At 48.6% G+C, this 20861-nt stretch overlaps 1 protein-coding gene across 1 annotated transcript in view; it reads left to right on the forward strand.

The window, feature by feature from the left end:
• The window catches only part of NAA25 (N-alpha-acetyltransferase 25, NatB auxiliary subunit), a 117996-nt gene that overhangs the window by 32267 nt on the left and 64868 nt on the right, over positions 1 to 20861 (forward strand). The window contains exons 2-8 of the mRNA XM_069754820.1: positions 6426 to 6511; positions 7754 to 7892; positions 9158 to 9276; positions 11321 to 11395; positions 11770 to 11877; positions 12916 to 12994; positions 13546 to 13657. Of these exons, the coding sequence (XP_069610921.1) occupies positions 6426 to 6511; positions 7754 to 7892; positions 9158 to 9276; positions 11321 to 11395; positions 11770 to 11877; positions 12916 to 12994; positions 13546 to 13657 (718 nt within the window). The remainder of the gene's footprint in view (positions 1 to 6425; positions 6512 to 7753; positions 7893 to 9157; positions 9277 to 11320; positions 11396 to 11769; positions 11878 to 12915; positions 12995 to 13545; positions 13658 to 20861) is intronic.

Below are 20861 nucleotides of genomic sequence, written 5' to 3' on the forward strand. Positions count from 1 at the left end.
CGCACATCTCCAAGACCCATAAATATAGTTCCATCCTGGGACCTGAATATAGTCCTGAAAGGACTTACACTGCCACCATTTGAACCCTTATCTTCCATAACCATGGATAAACTCGCTTGGAAAACCACCTTCCTGGTAGCTATAACAACAGCCAGAAGAGTGGGTGAACTACAAGCCCTGTCAATCAACGAGCCCTACATGAAGATTCTTCAGGACAGGCTTATCCTACGATTAGACCCATCCTTTCTCCCAAAGGTCGTCTCCGATTTTCACAAATCGCAGGAGATAATTCTTCCATCATTCTATCAAGAACCAAAGAATGAGGAAGAGGAACATTTCCATACTTTGGATGTTCGAAGAATGGTACTCTATTATCTTCATGCATCAGAAAAGATTAGAAAAGATCAAAATCTGTTTATTCATCTTCTCGGCCAGAATAAGGGGAAGAAGACTTCCAGATCCACAATTGCAAATTGGATCAAAAGAGCAATCCTGGAGGCTTATCAAATTCAAGGCCTTCCACCACCAGGAAAGCTCACAGCCCATTCTACTAGAGCAACAGCTGTCTCCTGGGCCGAGAAAGCCAGTGCTTCCATCGAGCAAATATGCAGAGCGGCTACATGGTCCTCGGTCCATACGTTCTCCAAACATTACAGGCTTGACCTGATGTCAAAAGAAGACTTAGCCTTCGGAGAAAAAGTCCTTAGTGCTGTAGTCCCTCCCTGAAAATTACTCTTGGGTACTGCTCCAGGTGTGCTGTCGTGGGGGGTTACTAGAGAAAATAGAATTATTCTTACCGTTAATTCGGTTTCTAGTAACCCACCACGACAGCAGGAGTAATCCCTCCCTTTGCTTAATATACGTTCTGAAAAGAATAAATATAATTTGAAGCATTCATTCTCCTGTGGTCCTTTATAATAACACTGAGGGGAAGATGAGGGAGGGGTTATTTAACCTCTTGTCATTTCCTGTCCCTATTAGGAAAGGGGTAACATCCTCCAGGTGTGCTGTCGTGGTGGGTTACTAGAAACCGAATTAACGGTAAGAATAATTCTATTTTTATTTTCACAAGGGTAACAGGATAAATTGGACCCCAGTAATTGTTGCGCAGTTTATCCTGAGTATGCTGGTACCCCATATGTGGGGGTAAACCACTTTTTGGGCACACGTCGGGGCTCGGAATTGAGGGAGCACCATTTGACTTTTTGAATACGAGATTGGCTGGAATCAATGGTGGCGCCATGTTGCGTTTGGAGACCCCTGATGTGCCTAAACAGTGGAAACCCCTCAATTCTACCTCCAGCACTAACCCCCCCACACCCCTAACCCTAATCCCAACTGTAGCCATAACCCTAATCACAACCCTAATTCCAGCCCTAACCCTAAGGCTATGTGCCCACGTTGCGGATTCGTGTGAGATTTTTCAGCATCATTTTTGAAAAATCCGCGGGTAAAAGGCACTGCGTTTTACCTGCGGATTTTCCGCGGATTTCCAGTGTTTTTTGTGCGGATTTCACCTGCGGATTCCTATTGAGGAACAGGTGTAAAATGCTGCGGAATCCGCACAAAGAATCGACATGCTGCGGAAAATACAACGCAGCGTTTCAGCGCGGTATTTTCCGCACCATGGGCACAGCGGGTTTGGTTTTCCATAGGTTTACATGGTACTGTAAACCTGATGGAACACTGCTGCGAATCCGCAGCGGCCAATCCGCAGTGTGGGCACATAGCCTAATTCTAAAGGTATGTGCACACGCTGCGGAAAACACTGCGGATCCGCAGCAGTTTCCTATGAGTTTACAGTTCAATGCAAACCCATGGGAAACAAAAATCGCCGTACACATGCTGCGGAAAAACTGCACGGAAACGCAGCGGTTTACATTCCGCAGCATGTCACTTCTTTGTGCGGATTCCGCAGCGGTTTTACAACTGCTCCAATAGAAAATCGCAGTTGTAAAACTGCAGTGAAATGCGCAGAAAAAACGCGGTAAATCCGTTAAATCCGCAGCGGTTTAGCACTGCGGATTTATCAAATCCGCAGAGGACCAGAATACGTGTGCACATACCGAAGCCCTAACCCTAGCCCTAACCCTAGCCCTAACCCTAGCCCTAACCCTAGCCCTAACCCTATTCTAACATTAGTGGAAAAAAAAAAATCTTTATTTTTTTATTGTCCCTACCTATGGGGGTGCCAAAGGGGGGGGGGGTCATTTATTATTTTTTTATTTTGATCACTGAGAGATTATATCTCAGTGATCACTAATGCACTTTGGAACGAATCGGCCGGTAGATTCGGCGGGCGCACTGCGCATGCGCCCGCCATTTTGGAAGATGGCGGCGCCCGGGGAGAAGACGGACGGACCCCGGCAGGATCGGTAAGTATGATGGGGTGGGGGGGGGAGCACGGGGGGGGGGGGATCGGAGCATGGGGGGGTGAATCGGAGTGCGGGAGGGGTGGAACGGAGCACGGGGAGGGTGGAATGGAGCACGGGGGGTGGAACGGAGCATGGGGGGTGGAACGGAGCACGGGGGGTGGAACGGAGCACGGGGGGGGGGGGGTGGATCGGAGTGCAGGGGGGGTGATTGGAGCACGGGGGGGTGATTGGAGCACGGGGGTGAGCGGACAAGAGCACGGGGGGGAGCGGAGCACAGGACGGAGGGGAGCGGGGCAGTGTACCGGGCAGATCGGAGGGCTGGGGGGGCGATCGGTGGGGTGGGGGCACATTAGTATTTCCAGCCATGGCCGATGATATTTCAGCATCGGCCATGGCTGGATTGTAATATTTCACCCGTTATAATAGGTGAAATATTACAAATCGCTCTGATTGGCAGTTTCACTTTCAACAGCCAATCAGAGCGATCGTAGCCACGGGGGGGTGAAGCCACCCCCCCTGGGCTAAACTACCACTCCCCCTGTCCCTGCAGATCGGGTGAAATGGGAGTTAACCCTTTCACCCGATCTGCAGGGACGCGATCTTTCCATGACGCCACATAGGCGTCATGGGTCGGATTGGCACCGACTTTCATGACGCCTACGTGGCGTCATGGGTCGGGAAGGGGTTAAGGTACCGTTACACTAAACGATTTACCAACGATCACGACCAGCGATACGACCTGGCCGTGATCTTTGGTAAGTCGTTGTGTGGTCACTGGAGAGCTGTCACACAGACAGCTCTCCAGCGACCAACGATGCTGTAGTCCCCGGGTAACCAGGGTAAACATCGGGTTACTAAGCGCAGTGCCGCACTTAGTAACGCGATATTTACCCTGGTTACCATTGTAAATGTAAAAAAACAAAACAAAAAAAACAGTACATACTCACATTCCGGTGTCTGTCATGTCCCTCGCCGTCAGCTTCCCGCACTGACTGTGTGAGCGCCGGCCGTAAAGCAGAGCACAGCGGTGACGTCACCGCTGTGCTTTACGGCCGGTGCTCACAGTCAGTGCGGGAAGCTGAAGGCGGGGGACATGACAGACACCGGAATGTGAGTATGTACTGTTTTTTGTTTTTTTTTTACATTTACAATGGTAACCAGGGTAAATATCGGGTTACTAAGCGCGGCCCTGCGCTTAGTAACCCGATATTTACCCTGGTTACCAGTGAACTCATCGCTGGATCGGCGTCACACACGCCGATTCAACGATGACAGTGGGTGATCAGCGACCAAAAAAAGGTCCTGATCATTCCCCAGCAACCAACGATCTTCCAGCAGGGGCCTGATCGTTGGTCGCTGTCACACATAACGATTTCGTTAACGATATCGTTGCTACGTCACAAAAAGCAACGATATTGTTAAAGAAATCGTTGTGTGACGGTACCTTTACTGCCAGATCTGTAGTTTGTTTGTTTTGCTGTATAGTGAAGTGCAGCAGACCGAGCTTTCCTACAAAGAAACCTACCGTATCCTGTAGCCACTGTCAGATGCACATGTCCTGAGTCGATGCACAGGAGCAGTGTACCTAGCCTAACTGCTGCCATACTCTGCATGGTAAGAATAATTGGGCATTTTTTTCTTTGTAGCCCAGTGCGTGCTGTGTAAAAGCCTAGGAAAGCAATCGTAGGTGTCAACGTCTTAATCCATTTATCTATTTACCAGCTTTTAGAATAATTCTGTTTAAGCACATAAAATCTTCAGCACTAGTGAGCTGTCAAGTAGGTCAGCAGCTAGCTCACGTAGCCATGCGTATTACTGCAGATTAGTGGGCTGGGTTCATAGGATGCATTGCAGATTGTATAAGAATGAAGACCTAAAAAGCTGCTTTAGTTTTTCTAATTGATGTTAAACTATGGGAAGTGTTTTACTCTTAAGGTACCTTCACACTCAGCAACTTTACAACGAGAACGACAACGATCCGTGACGTTGCAGCGTCCTGGATAGCGATCTCGTTGTGTTTGATACGCAGCAGCGATCTGGATCCCGCTGTGCCATCGCTGGTCGGAGCTAGAAGTCCAGAACTTTATTTCGTCGTCGGGTCGGCGTGTATCGTCATGTTTGACAGCAAAAGCAACGATGCCAGCAACATTTTACATGGAGCTAACAACCAGCGAGAACGATAAGTGAGTCGCCGTTATGTCACTGGATCGCTCCTGCATCGTTCTGGAGCTGCTGTGTTTGACGTCTCTACAGCGACCTAAACAGCGACGCTCCAGCGATCGGCTCGTTGTCTATATCGCTGCAGCGTCGCTGAGTGTGACGGTACCTTAAGATGCAGCGTTTCAGAGAGCGCTATATAAGGGGCAGCTGGGCACGGGGAGAAGTCTTGGTGGTGGCTCTCCGCCAGCTTCTCCCTGACTTGCTATCTAGTATAGGGTGAGACCTGTCAATCAGTCGATGAATGCCTAGATATCCAGCCTCAGTGTCCTGCACACTGCGAGGTGTCAGGGCATGCTTTCTAGCAGCGGCTTTCCATTGTATCCTTAGAAATACATGACAATGGATTGCTTAATGTGTAGCCATTGACAATAAGCAGGCTATGTGAAATTAATTTCTAATGATAGTGGAAAGCCCCGCTGATTATGAAGCAGCCTCTTGGCAGCTGTATTTCAGGAGAATGCCAACTACTTCATCCTTAAAGGGTTAATCTTGACATGTCTCCAGTCACCTTATCTTATTGCTTGAAATGCAGCACTCCTCTGTGTGACATTTCTGGTCCAGTAGCTTTGCTGGGCTGCTGAGTTTCTGCTTGCTAATGTGATAAATTAATAACATTTGTATACCCCCTTTTAATTTGTCATGGTTAGAAAGCATGAGACAATTGGCTTGCTTTTTCTATCTGCCATCATTCTCCTGCTATGAGAGCACTTATTTTACATGGTGTACAGCTTGTTGCCAAGGAGACCGGCCTCCAAAATCTCTCTCAGTAGTGTACGGAATAGTTAAATTACAGGCTGAGGCGTTACCTAGGTAACCTGTGAGATATCAGTCGGTTCTCTCCTGTCCATTGATTTCTATACAGCAATTACCGTAGCTGCTTACCACCCCTGTTAGCTCCAATCCTGTTAGGAGTCCTGCAAAATCACTAGCCCCTGGCCCTGTTTCCAGAACAGTTCTCCTAATCGCTGTTCTCACTTTCCTGAGCCATGTGCTTGTTCAAAGATCCTCTTATTTCTAGGTACAAATATAGCAGCAGTATAGAACAAGCACTACCCAGACCATAAAAGGGAATCTGTCACCATGGTTAAGCTACCTCCTCTGAGAGCAGCATAGTGAGGGAAAGCGCTGATTCCAAGGATGTATCACTTAGGTTACTGGGTGTGAGTTATTAGATATAGCGTTTAGCAGAGCTCAGAAAGCTGATCCCTCCCAGACCACAGCTTTCTATGTATATTGACAGTGAGCTGCTTATCAGAGGAGAGGGTGGACATGGACTAGGGCTAGTGTGAGCACCTGTTTTGGCATTGACACTCTCCTGGTGATAAAACTTTCATTGTATGTAAACAGCACACAGCCTAATAAGTAACACAGCCCTGAAATCTGTCCACTACTACACTATGGTGTCCTCCGATTTTATATAGCAAAAACCTGCTTGTCACAGTAGCGGGCTGAAGTTTCTGAACCAAAAATGTCATCCAGGTAGGTGTGTCCCTTCCTCAGCACCAAGGAAGAGACTGGAAAGCATGATATAGCAATTCTGGAACATCTTTGTATTTCATAAATTGCTCCAGGCGATTTGAATAGGCAGCGTGCTACTAGAGCGCTCATCAGCCCCGGCGTGCTGGAGGTACAGAAGGAAAGCGCCTCAGCAGCAGGAACTTATAACGTGTGAGACAAAAAAGCTGCTTGTGATTGTCACCAGATTGCAGAGGGTCCAAGCAGCAGAGCCGCCTGCCATCAGCGGTCCTCTGCTCCAATGATTTCTAAGGCTTCCTGTAAAACATATTTAATACTCTACAGTAAATGAATAAAGCCGCTTTCCTATTATAGATTACCTGGACAATGGGAACAACAAGATGGCGATCCAGCAGGCTGAAAAGCTGCTTAAGAAACATAAAGACCTGCACTGCGCCAAGGTAGGGGCAGTTTTTTATGCTGTCACCACTGTAACTGCTGACAGATCTGACCAGTATTTAAAGGGATTCTGTTAGCCATGTTTGCTATATAATCTGAGCACAGCTTAATATAGGGCAAGAAAGCCTGATTCCAGCGATGTATGACTTGCTGAGCTGCTTGGTGTAGTTTTGATAGAATCTTAGTTTGTGTGATGTAGAGCGAACACTTGTGTATAACTCCGCTCTCTGGCAGCTTCCTGTGTACACTATGAATTGTCAGCAAGCTGCTAATCAGTGGCGGTGTTACACAGATTAGTCTGACAGCCTGGCATGTGAGATGTAGTCAGTCAGTGATAATATGCTGCTGATAAAATACTGATTGTATTACTACAGCACCCAGACTAATAAGGGACACATCCCTGGAAGGCTCTTTTGCTCTATATTATGTTGCACTCAGATTAAACAGCCAAAATGTGCTGATGGGTTTCTTTTCATAGTAATATGTCTTTGGTATTAAGGTACCTTCACACTGAACAACTTAACAACGATAACGATAGCGATCCGTGACGTTGCAGCGTCCTGGATAGCGATATCGTTGTGTTTGACAGGCAGCAGCGATCTGGATCCTGCTGTGACATCGCTGGTCGGAGCTAGAAGTCCAGAACTTTATTTTGTCGCTGGAGCTCCCGCAGACATCGCTGAATCGGCGTGTGTAACGCCGATCCAGCGATGTCTTCACTGGTAACCAGGGTAAACATCGGGGTACTAAGCGCAGGGCCGCGCTTAGTAACCCGATATTTACTCTGGTTACCTAAAAAAAAAAAAAAAACACTTCATACTTACATTCCGGTGTCTGTCGCGTCCCTCGCCATCAGCTTCGCGCACTGACTGTGAGCGCCGGCCGTAAAGCACAGCAGTGACGTCACCGCTGTGCTCTGCTTTACGGCCAGCCCTCAGTCAGTGCGGGAAGCTGACGGCGAGGGACGCGACAGACACCGGAATGTAAGTATGTAGTGTTTTTTTTTTTTTTTTTTTTTAGGTAACCAGGGTAAATATCGGGTTACTAAGCGCGGCCCTGCGCTCAGTAACCCGATGTTTACCCTGGTTACCCGGGGACCTCAGCACCTCCAGCGACCACACAACGACTAAACAGCGACGCTGCAGCGATCGGCATCGTTGTCTATATCGCTGCAGCGTCGCTTAATGTGACGGTACCTTTATTGGAAGATAATGTTTTTAGCTCCAATGTTCTCTTTCTCTCAGGTCCTCAAAGCAATTGGATTACAACGAACCGGGAAGCAGGATGAAGCGTTTGTACTTGCACAAGAGGTAGCCGCTCTGGAGCCCACGGATGACAACTCCTTGCAGGCACTAACAATCTTGTACAGGGAAATGCACAGACGTAAGAACAATATATTGTGTGATTTTGTCATCTTTCTGCAGTTAGGGTACCGTCACACAGTGGCATTTTCATCGCTACAACGGTACGATCCGTGACGCTCCAGCGTCGTAACAATATCGCTCCAGCGTCGTAGACTGCTGTCACACTTTGCAATCTATGACACTGGAGCGATAATTTCATGACGTATGTGCGATGTAGAAGCCGTTGGTTACTATGCGCACATCGTATACGATATATGTTACACCATGCGATCATGCCGCCACAGCGGGACACTAGACGACGAAAGACAGTTTCAAACGATCTGCTACGACGTACGATTCTCAGCGGGGTCCCTGATCGCAGGAGCGTGTCAGACACTGCGATATCGTAACTATATCGCTCGAACGTCACGGATCGTGCCGTTGTAGCGATCAAAATTGCACTGTGTGACGGTACCCTTAGGGTAAGGGTGGTAAAGCTCGTTCTCCTGAGTTTTTGGGAATTTTTCTTGTAATATTTCTTGTTAATGTTATTCTACTAAAGGGAATCTGTTTCCAGGTTTTTGCTACCCCGTATGAGCGCAGAAAGATGTAGGGCCAGAGATCCTGATTGCTGTGATGGCACTTGATAGACTGCTTGCTGTGTTTTTTATAAAACCACTTAATTATCTGCTGCAGATCTAGCAGGTCTGCGAAAGCTGAGCCTTGTATAACCGTGTCCACACCTCTGATTGGCAGCTTTCAGCCATGACCTCATTATACAGACATCATGCATATAAAGGACTGCCTGGCGGCAGGTTTACTGGTCCTCTAGTAGTGATCTCCTAATAAAACAGTGATTTATGAAAACTACAGCAAGCAGCCCAGTGCGTGACACATCAGGGTCTCTGCCTCTACGTCATGCTGGTCTCGGATTAGGTGAAAAAAAATGGTGGCATATTCCCTTTTAAGACAAAACATATATACGGTAAATTATTTTATTCATGGCTATTACCGCAACCAAATATTTAAAGGACTTTTACAGCCCAGCTTTCACACTGCAAGTCTACCATACCTTGTACATAGACGGATGGCGTTCTGCTCCTCTCCTGCCATGTTCCTTACTCCTGGGACAATAAACCTCTGCTCAGTGCCTTTTCCTTTGGGGTTATTGTCTGCTCATCAGTCCAGGTGTCTTATAGCTCAAGGCGTCGTCCTGTTAATTAATATAAACTTGTTTACATTTGCTTTTTTTTTTTTGCAACATGAGATTAAATGCTTAATTGACAATATTTACTTGTATTTTAGCGGAACTGGTTACTAAGTTGTATGAGGCGGCTGTAAGAAAAGTCCCAAGCAGTGAAGAATATCACTCGCACCTCTTCATGGCTTACGCCAGAGTAGGGGAATACAAGAAGATGCAGCAGGTAAGGGAGCTTTTCCTGTAATCAGTCCATTGCTATTTCTTCTAATGACATTATAGCCAATAACTAATTCACTGCCGTTGCATCAACTCTTACGGACTGTGCATCATCCAGTCAGTAGCCTAATTAGGAATGAACTGTATAAAGCGTGTGTTGTGGCCATGAGTTGGTAGCACTTAATAATATTTAAGTGTTACAGATCATTCTCCTGTTAGTACAGCCTTCCTCACTGATGGCACAGCGCTCCATTTTGCATTATGGCAGTGGGTGGAGGCGCGTGTGACCAGACCGTCCCATCAGTCGTCTCAATTAAAGCGCTGTTCATGAGAAAGCTGGATTCCAATTGGAGGAGGCTGATTTACAGGTCCGGTCACAGGATCCTTCAGTAACGTTCTGTAAGGAAGGCTGCCCTAATGATCAGGCAATGCTTCATGCCTAAACTACAGGCAACATGAATTTTTCACTGAAATGCTCCAGTATTTCAGAGAAAACGTAGTTTGGAGAGGAGTCCACAGAGTATAGAATTAAAGGGGGACTAGTCTAGTTCGGCCCCTGGTTGGCTGCTCCGCGCTATGCTTGACAGGTCTCTTCCGTGTGTACATTGGGAGAGACTTGTCAATCACCTGGAGCAGAGGAGCTTTGACGAGCTAGTCCAGTCTTTCCCTGTAGTCCCCGCCGGAGTGTTTCAGAGGTAAACATGCCCCCTTACGAAGCTGGATGAAACGCGTGGGGCATGGGCTTACACTCTAGCTAGGCATATCTTTGATGCCCTGTTGAGGGCAGAGCAAAGTACTGCAGTGCGCAGGTGTTGGGCCTCTCTGACCTTTCCTGGCTCCTGCGGACTGCAGTACTTTGCTCTGCCATCAACAGGACAAAGTACGCAGAGCCGCAGCGTGAAGACAAGAAGAGGACGTCATCGTAAGAAGATGGGAGGCCCCGGACCGCAGCGGGACCGCCCCTGGGTGAGTATAATCTAACCCCTTTTTCTCATCGTTCAGGATACATCGGGGGCTTATCTACAGAATGCTGTAGATAAGCCCCTAATGCCGGTGGGCTTAGCTCACCTTCGATTTTGGGGGTGACAGGTTCCGTTTTATAGGCACGCGCTAATTAATTCAAGCGAGGCTTGAAGTTTCATGCATCTGTGCACCTCCCCACATATCTGTCTTCAGTCAGGGACTGGTGTAAGGTACGCCACTGATCGTCATGAATTTGAGCAAAGGTTGTCACGCCCCGGCATTTCCGACTTTCTTGCAGATTGGTAACTTTGTTTTGGGGGGACATGAAAACTCGAAGTCACTAAACAATAAATTGCGTAATCTCAGGTTGTGTAAAAATTGAGACTTCTCAAAGCTTTTTACGTCAGAATTCTGATGTAAAAGCTTTGATGAATCTGGGTCTATGTGATTTACAGACCTTTTCTTGGCATCGTTCAGTTTAATTTACTGTCTGGCTGCAAACATGCAGCTACTCTCGGATTCATGGTGTCCGTAGTTTTGGCAGCATGAATGTAGTGACGGGTTCCATTTAGAGCACCACTCCAGAGCAGGTTTTTTTTTTTGTTATTTTATATTGGACCTCTGGAGAGGTGCTCTAAATGCAAGCCCAGCCTGATGCTTGCCTTCTGGTGTTTTCATTAGTTTTCGCCGCCGCTCCCTGTTGGTCTCCAGCGAAAAGGGAACTGCGCGGAGGTCACGTCACAATAGAGTCTATCGTTCTGGCTCTCAGACTTGCATTGCTTTCTTGTGACGTAACTTCTGACTTCCGGACAGTCATAGGCTGCGATCACAAGATGGCGCAGTGGGACCGGAGCTGCACCGAAAAAACTGTGAAGATGTCAGAGGGTGAGTATATGACTGGGGGCAAGTGACTTAGATTTAAAACACCACTCCAGCGCTGAAAAAAAATCAAAACGCTGGAGTGTTGCTTTAAGTGTTATACTATTCTACTGGAATAGTCAAATTGATGCCTCTTTTGAGCAAATTAATGCTTTGTAGCTATGGTATACCTAAAGATTACTTAAGTACTGCCATATCTTGTTTTACAGGCTGGGATGGCACTTTACAAAATTGTTCCGAAAAACCCGTATTATTTCTGGTCTGTGATGAGTTTAATTATGCAGGTAGGCACTGAACACACATGAATTGGTAAAGTGTTGCAGCTTCGATTTGTTGTTTTGCCTGCAGAAGAAAACGCAGAAAAAATGTAACGTGAACACAGCCTAAGTAGAATGGAATCTGTCTCATTGAGATTTCCTTGTTTTTTATGCCCTTTTATATTGAATCAGAATAGTGCTCCCAGTAGATTCCCCTAACACTAAAGTAAGCTGTGCATATGTGCGGTGTGACTGTTGACCATTACATAGTTCTAAGGGGGCTTCTGTTATATCTCCATGCACTAATCTGCATGGAACTTACATGGTTAAAAAATGACAAGTTCTTCCAGTATATTAGTGAAAATATTTATACCATCATTTAACCCAATATATATTTCCAGTCTATTTCAGCACAAGATGAAAAACTTTCTAAAACCATGTTTTTACCTCTGGCTGAAAGAATGGTTGAAAAAATGGTTAAGGAGGACAAGATCGAAGCAGAGGCTGAAGTAAGGACAGGTTGCATATAAAGATCATAAAGCAATATTCCGTTTCCCTCAGCAATGAAAAGCAATGATGTGATATATATGGTTGTTCAGACTAGACAGATACTTGTCTTGACTAGGGGATGTCTGCTGTAGACTTTCTTATAGAAGGATCCTGTGATAAGATGATCACACAATATCCTGTGTCTAGGACCCCAGCAAATGGCTATAATTGCTGGGGTCCCAGAGCAAGTGTATAAATTCCTTGCAGCTCCACCATAGGGGGAAAGGAAGCATTAGCTGGTTCCCAAAATGGCCAATCTAGGATCATTCTGAATCATCGTACTTTTTGCCTATAGATTTGGAGCATGTCATTTTTTTAATGACCATATTAAATCTGTAGACCCCCCCCAACCAAGAATTGTTAGTGTGGTGACAGCAAAACAGAATTTGGACCTACAACTGTAAGAAATGATGAGAAAAAATTAAGGGAATTTGGGCACGGTCTTCATCAGTCCATGTTACTGTTCGTGTTCGGCTGCCCGAACACCGGGTGTTTGTCACACTGTCATATGCATGGCACCGCGGCAAGCACCGCTTCTGATGAGCGGTGAAAGCATCACCGTCAGTCAGACAGCCGCGATTCCCACGCTGTCAAAAGACAGAGCGCTCAGCAGTGATCAGAGGTATAAAGTTTACCTCTGGTCACTGGTGTCAGCGGATGAGACTACTGCTCCCATCATCCGACACTTGCTGTGCTAATAACAGCAAGAGTAGTAGCGGCAGATGGGAGTATTCTTAAGCCGACTCCTGTGCTGTAAATAAATAATTTAAAAAAATGCCCGGCATGGGTTCCCCTGTATGTTTGATAACCAGCCAGGCAAAACTCCCAGCTGGGGGCTGCAGTATTTTTTGTCTGTATGGGCTACAAGCATCACTGAATGAAGGAGAAATTGCAAGAATGTAGAGAAATTGCAACAAAGTATGTAAGGAAGTTGCATGATTTTATGTCCTATTTTTGTCATCCCTAGAATATTAATGAAAGCCAACGTGTCTTTATAGGTTGAACTGTACTATATGATTTTGGAACTTCTGGGAAAACATGAGGAAGCCCTAGAGGTTATAAGAGGAAAGCTCGGTGGTATGTATCTTCTAGCCGTTCCTAAACTGCTTTGCTTTTCATTGTGACATCTATCTGAAGTTATTGTTTATTTTTTCTTTATATTGTGGCCCAAGAATAGCATTGTATCCATGTCCCCATTTACTGCCTAATGGTATATGTACACGATCTGGAAGTGGCAGCGCTTTGGATGCAGGGCATGTTCGCTGCGTCCAAAGCGCTGCCGTCTATTGAACGCAGGTGGATTTGCATGTGATCACTGAACCGTGCGGATTCACCACGCCTAATACATTCTGTTGGTGAAATTTCTCTTGCAGAAATTGATATGCTGCAGTCTGGAGAGATGCGCCACATGTCTGTCTCCACAGGCATCTCTGGATTTCTTGAAATCCCATCCTCTATGCTGTAACATCTGGATGCTGTGGGTTGGATTCAGCACAAGTACGCAACGTACAACCCACAGCGTTTAATGACTGTCCGCACCTACCCTCAATGTTTTAATCCTTGTTGTAAAACAAAAAAAAAAGCTCATATGTCTTTGACAAGTTATGTCTTGTATGATCGATATGTAGAAAAGCTGACCAGCGAGCTGCAGAGCCGAGAAAACAAATGTATGGCGATGTACAAGAAGCTGAGCAGGTGGCCTGAATGCAATGCACTCTCCAAAAGACTTCTGTTACTAAAGTGAGTCCATGGATTTCCTGCTTGTCCTTACCACTGAGCACCAAGCCTGCAGCGGTTGTTTATGATGCTTCAGTCTTTTGGGGGCGTTTTGGAGGAGGGGAGGAGTGGGCTGGGGAGTTTTTAAATGACTGGTTTCTCCACTTTAGTTTGTCTGGCAAAGCATTAAAAACACACATGACAGGGTCGTCTGGTGGAGACTTCTGTCCATTCTGTCCACATGCAAAATTACTGTTTCTCTATCGCCTTTCATTGGGGGACACAGGAACCATGGGTGTATGCTGCTGCCACTAGGAGGCTGACACTATGCAAATAAAAAAGTTAGCTCTTCCTCTGCAGTGTACACACTACCGACAGGAAGTAGGATATTCAGTTTAGCTTAGTGTCAGTAGGAGGTGGACACGGGTCTTTCATTAGACCCTTATCTACCTCAATGTGCGTCGTTTCTTTTTCAGGTTTTCGGAAGGGATACAGGGTGAGCAGTCACACCTGTAGTCCCACAAAGCGGACTATGAGTACGGCGTGTACTGCCACCCCGTATCCTCATAGATCCCTCTCCAGGACCAAGATCCTAGCACACAAGCGTGCTCAGAAGTCCGGTCCTGGCTCCGTCCCCCACCCACTCGCCTACCAGAGCCTGTCGGTTGCGGAGACGAGGACGTCCATCAGCTCCCTGGACGTCTCATTCCTCTTCAGGTCAGTAACGGCGTGGGATGTTTAAGGTGAGTATTTTCCCCATTCCTTTCCATCCCATACAGATCTTCAAAGGGGGGGATCCCACTGGTCGTCGCCCGTTGCACGGGCAGCTGCACGCAGTTGCAGGGACCTTTTTTTCTGCGCGCACGGGCCGAGATCCCTTTACCGCACGGCGGCCGTGCTCTTTCTGTCTGCCGCACCGCTTCCATAGCTGCGGCCGTTCTGCCTCCTGTTCCGGCGCGGCGGCCTTTACAGGCTACCGCACCACTTCTGACCCCTGCGAGCACGATTCCGGCCGCCCTTAGCGGCTCCCCTGCCATCTGTGCCAGCTCTCTGCAGCCGCGTTGCTTTTGTCCCAGGCTGCCGCGCCGCTTCCTACCCGCACAGCTCCGGCGCCGCGGTCTTGCACTGGTGGACGCCGGCCTCTAATTTAGGCCCCGGCTTCGCCCGGGGCCTACTTCCGGCCGCGACTCCGCTACTTCCTCCTTATATCAGGCGGGCTTTTCTCCCGCCCGACTGGGTCAAGTCGGTGAGCTCCGCCCACCAGCGCCATCTTGGCGGTTAGCCCCGCCCACTTTCTCCTGCGCCCCTGATGTTGTTTTCGGCACCAGGGCCGCCTTGCGCTGGCTCCCCAAAGCGCATAGCCTGGCGTCCTCATCCTTTGCGGCTCAGCATTGCAGCCGGTCCCGGACAGGAGAGTGTCCCAGAAGTCTGCTCTGTCTGCCTGCACCCCTGCGTTAAGGACCATCGACATCATGAGGTGCAGCTTTCCATCCATCACCTGTCGTGAGTAGCTCTGCTGCAGACTGACACTCTCCTCAGCTTCCTGTCCCCTAACCTTCTGGCTTCTTCAGGGGTTCCTTCGCCATGTCTAATCTTAAGGGAAGTCGCTTTTGTCCTCCCTCTTCTGCCTTAGTCTAACACTTTGCGTGTTTGCCTTATGCCCACCGCAGCGTCTGCCATGTGTAGCTCTGCACCGCAGACTGATACTCTCCCCCTCTGATTTTTTTTCCTCGACCCGTTCGGTCTAATTTTAAGGGAGGTCGCTTCCAGCCTCCTACCTTTTCTCAGACAGGCCTGCAGCAACCCACATTATGCTCACCGCCCAGGACTTCCCGCCCCCCCCCCTGCTGCTCCACCTCAGAGCAAGGTCCACATCCTCTTTGTCTCTATCAGTCAGTAGCGGTTCTCACACGGGTGTCCCAGACCCTTGTGTCCGTGCTAGATCGGTTGCCCCTGCAGACTTCCGTAGTAGCCAGCGGGTCGCAAGATGCTCTGTCCGAGACTTCTAATACAGGCTGCGAAAGAATCAGACAGGAACGCCGGTCTGAGTTCTCTTCTCGGTCCACTTCGCCCCACGGTCCTTCTCTGTGGTCGACTTCCCCCTGGTCTTTCCTCCCAGAGTCAGGCGAGGCTTTTCTCTGATGCGCCTTCGGAGGATAATTTGAGGCCGGATTCAAACCAAATCGCTAAGATGAGGGATATGGTTCAAAGCCTCATTGGAGCGACCAATCAGACCTGTGGCATCAAAGATTCCTCTACGAAACCCGCAGATCAGGCGGTTTCGTTTAGACGGTCTAATCTACCTCCCAAGGTATTTGCTCCTCATCCTGAATTCGAGGAGCTTCTGGCCAGAGAAAGAGCAAATTCGACCAGACGTTCTCAAAGAGACAAGCGTCTTGGAGTCTCAGATCTCTTTCCTCCAGATCTCATTGCCAACCGGAATAAGAGGCGTTAGAGAGCGACCTCTCCCCCTGTGGATCCGTCGGCTGCTAGACCTGCCACCAACACAGTCCTTACGCTGTCCGGTGGGGCGGCTCTGAAAGATTCCATCGATTGGATCATGGAATCTTTTGTGAAGTGGGCTTTCGAAACTGCCGCATCATCCCAATGCCCGGCTTTGGCTTCCACTTGGGTTTCGAAGTCTGTATCCGAAGGGCTAAACAACTCCGTTGGGGCATTCAAGATGGAGCTCCATCAGGCCGGCTGGCGGAACTTGCCACCCAGATTACTCACGCCGGGGAATAATTTCTTCCCTGGACGTCGCGTCTTCTGCCGCACAGGAGCCCAGTAGTGTTGTTGCCAGCCTTCACACTGTTTGGCTCAAGAGTCAAAGAAGTCCCTTACGAGCCTGCCTCTTCAAGGTTCACGTCCTTTCGGTTCCAAGCTGGACCAAATTATTAAGGACGCCACTGACGGCACCAGTCCCCTTCTCCAGACCTCGCCCACTTCCCCTTAGGTGGCTACTCCGGTCTTTTCGACCTCTTTCGTAGTTTCGCGGCATCGGATTCCTCTTCGCAACAGCAGAGAGGCCACAGGCACGTTAAGAGAAGACGGTATTCTTCGTCTCTCTCTTTCCTGGCGTGCCCGCTACTCCTAAGGCGGATTATCCAGGTCCAGAACTGGAAGTTCCACCTAGGCTCGACCCACGACTAGACCCCAGCCCGTTTCTCAGGCTGGGCAACCTTCTCCTGTTCCTCAGGGACGTCTGGGTCTCCTGAGTAGAGGACGCATGGGCCAGGGCACTTGTATCCTCTAGATACAAAATCTTCATTCCACGGTCCTAGGATCGTTTTCTTCGAATGCCAACCTCCAAGAGACCCCGCTAGTCCCGGGTTTTCTTTACAGCCATTGTTTCCCTCCTTAAATCCGGGGTAATTGTTCCCGTCCCAGAACAGGAACGGTTCAACGGTTCACAGGCCTCTCTTCGAATCTTTTTGTACTGACAGAGGACGACAAGGTTCGTCCCAGTCCGGATCTCAATTTGCTGAACAGGAAGTTTCGTCGGAGACACTTCAGGATGATATTCCCTCGTTCAGTAATCGCTTCCATGGAGGCTCAGGAATTTCAGTTTCAGGCTCCTGAAAGTCTATCCATCTTTCCCGCCATTCTAGCCGTTGCGGGTGGCTCGTCAACAGGAAGAAGTTCCATCTTGTTCAGCGCCTCATATCTCCGGACATGTTCTTCGACACTTGTCGGACCAGAGTCTTCCTTCCCGAAGACAGGATATCCCTCCTTTCCGATGGGCCTTTAAAGGCCCTAAGGAGGTTGGTTGCAACATCGGAAGCAATTTTCCCTTCGCCCGTTTCATTCAAGACTTCTTCAGCAGGCTATTCTATCACAGGGGACAGGTCTGTCTTCTCCCTGCATCGTCCGATCCGGCTTCCTCCCGGGTCAAATGGTTCCTCGATTGGTGGCCGTGGTCTCTTCTCTTATCCCAGGGTAGATCCTTCACAACATATACTTCCTTCCAGTTCCCTGGCAGGTGGTGACGACGGACGCCAGCCCGCCCGGCGGAGGCACGGGGCTTTGTCTCCTGTTCTTTCAGGGTTGTTGGTCGGCGCAGGAGTCCTCTTTGCCGATCAATGTCCTCGAGTTCCGGATCATCTTTCTGTCTTTCCTTCACTGGGTAAGGATTCTCAGCAGCCTGCCAATTCGAATCCAGACAGACAATGACACAGCAGTGGCATATGTCTACCACCAGGGGTGGACTCGGCGTTCTCTGGCCTCAGCCGAGATTCCAGGATTCTCCTTTGGACAGAGGCAATGGTCCTGGTGAGCTCCGCAGTGCAGGTCCCCGGCGTTGACTTTTAGGCCGCCGACTTCCTCGGCCGCGAGGGCCTCGCGGCAGGGGAACGGTATTTCAGGAGGTTTCCTATCGGATTGCTCTTCGATGGGGGGACTCCAGAGGTGGACCTCATGGCATCCCGATTGATCAGGAAGGTCCCTTGGGTCGGCCCAGGGTCCCGTGATCCTCTCACAGTGGTGTTGACACTCTGGCCATTCCTTGGTCGCACTTCGTGTTCCCCTAGAAGGACGTAGATCTGGGGATTTATTATGATAGAATATAGGCTGAACTGGATGGACAAATGTCTTTTTTCGGCCTTACTAACTATGTTACTATGTATCGGTTCCCGCCCCTTCCCTTGCTTTCCAAGCTGTCAAACGATCAAGGCGGGATGGGTGCCGGTCATTCTGATCGTCCCGGATTGGCCCAGGAGGTCTTGGTCTGCAGACATCGTCAACTTTTTTGCGGACACCCCTGATGCCTTCCAAACGAACCCGATCTGCTGTCTCAGGGTCCGATCTGCCACCCGAATTATCGGTCGCTTAGTTTAACGGTGTGGCTGTGGACTCCACAGTTCTAAAAGCGTCCGGCCTTTCGGCCCAGATGAGTCACTCTATAATCCAGGCTGGGAAGCCTTCGTCGTCTTCCAGGATCTACTATCGTACCTGGAAGGCTTACTTTCGTTGATGCAAGCCCAACCGCTTTTCACCTATGTCCCTTTTCCCTGCCTTCCATTTGTTTTTCCTTCAGGCAGGACTGGATTCGGGCTTCGCTCTCAGTTCCTAAAGGGCCAGGTTCCTGCGCTCTTCTTCCCTTTAAGAAGACGTTATCTTCTCAGCCACAGGTTAAGACCTTCCTTCAAGGAGTAGCCCACGCTGTCCCTCCGTACAGGGCCTCTGTGGATTCATGGGATTTAAAGGTTGTCTTGGTTGTTCTTAGGGGTTCTCCCCTTCGAGCCTCTCAGGGAGTTTTCCCTGTCAGTTCTATCTCGGAAGGTGGCTTTTCTCAGGTCCATCTCTTCGATCCGCCGCATTTTCGAGTTGGCGGCCATTTCTTGCCGACCTCCTTTCTTGATTTTCCACCAGGACAAGGTGGTCCCAGGCCTCCGCCTTCCTTCCTTTCTCGAGGTGGTTTTCATCTTTCTACCTCAACGAGGACATTGTTCTACCTTTCCTTTTGTCCAGCTCCCGACTAATCCTCTGGAGCGATTGTTGAACAGCCGGCCTCGTCAGGGCAGTGAGGATCTCCCTAGCTAGCACGGCCGCTTTCCGGAAGATGGATTCTCTTTTCGTCATCCTTGATGGCGTGCGTAGAGGCCTGCCGGCTTCCAAAGCGACTATTGCTCGCTCTATCAGAATGGCATCTTTGGAAGCTTACCGGGTCAAGAACAAGAGTGCCCCCTCCTGAGATAAAGGCTCACTCTACCCGGGCAGTCGGCGCTTCCAGTGGGTCACGGGCTTTCGCCGACGGCTTTGCAAAGCGACAACCTGGTCTTCCATCCACACGTTTCGCCGTACTACGGCGGACTCCAGCCTGGGCAGAAGGATCCTGCAGGCAGCAGTGGTGAGTCCTCGGACCTGATGGAAGTCTGTTTTTTCCCACCCCAGGGACTGCTTTGGGACGTCCCATGGTTCCTGTGTCCCCCAATGAAAGGCGATAGAGAAAACAGGATTTTTGGTTGCTTACCGTAAAATCTGTTTCTCGGAGCCTTCATTGGGGGACACAGCACCCTCCCAAGTTGAACAGCTCTGTTTACTATATACGTTTGAGTTCTTTGAACACTCTGAGTGTTTGAAACCGTTAATCTATGGAGCGCCGTGGAATTTGTTGGCGCTATGTAGATAAAGTTTATTATTATTATAATAATATTATTATTCTTTCTCTTTTACACGTTGCTTCTCCTACTGCTTTCTCACTAACTGAATATCCTACTTCCTGTCGGTAGGGTGTACACTGCAGAGGAGGAGCTAACTTTTTTATTTGCATAGTGTCAGCCTCCTAGTGGCAGCAGCATACACCCATGGTTCCTGTGTCCCCCAATGAAGGCTCCGAGAAACAGATTTTACGGTAAGCAACCAAAAATCCTGTTTTTGCGAGGATGTTGGCAATGTAACCTGTTGGGTGACATCTTTCATATATCAATACTTAAAGAAAAACCTGTAGCGCTCACAACAAATTATACCTGCAGCAAACAGAATAGCGGTACCACCCACCGCAAACAAATAGATAAATCTGATAAAAAAGAAAAAAACTGTCTGCGCTGGAAAACCCGTTAGAGGACCCTGGGGCAAAGTCCGTTGGTACAGTAAATAAGTCCGTTGAGACAGTGAATAAAAGAAAAAACGGAGAATACTACTGCTGCAATACACACTCAAACTACCTCATACCGCAAGATATATAAAAATCAATTAAAATTATATAGCTACCTGAGGGAGTAGTCAGAGTGAGATGAGAATCCTTCAATGTAGTTTACTCGAGACGCCCGAAGAAAGTGAAAAAGATAAAGTGCCAGATGATTTTTGATCAGTAGCGATTGCTCAAATGTTGTTGTTTCTTCCAATCCTTTGCCGGGAAAAGATATAGTCCACAACTAATCCCGTGATGATCCGGATCGCAGGCACTGCCCCGGCCGGTGGCAGCGCACGTCTGCGTGCAGAGAAGTGTGTCCACGCTGCTGGACGAAGCCGTTAGGTCTTCTGCAGTCGCAGGACCTAGTGTGACGTCACAGACACGTGAGTAATCACGTGACCGGCTATGGAAAGAGCTTAGGACCAATTCCAACGCGTTTCGGAGATAAACGATCTCCTTCCTCAGGGATGGTCCTCTCAAGGTATTACGCTCTTATATAGTGGACCGTGGACACACAACCATATTATGAGTTAAACGCAAATAACTCGATTTCGCTGTTCAGACCCCTCGGGATTAGAGTATCCAGTTTAAAAA

This window comes from Ranitomeya imitator, chromosome 1 (genome assembly GCF_032444005.1).
Source record: "Ranitomeya imitator isolate aRanImi1 chromosome 1, aRanImi1.pri, whole genome shotgun sequence".
NCBI lineage: Eukaryota > Metazoa > Chordata > Amphibia > Anura > Dendrobatidae > Ranitomeya > Ranitomeya imitator.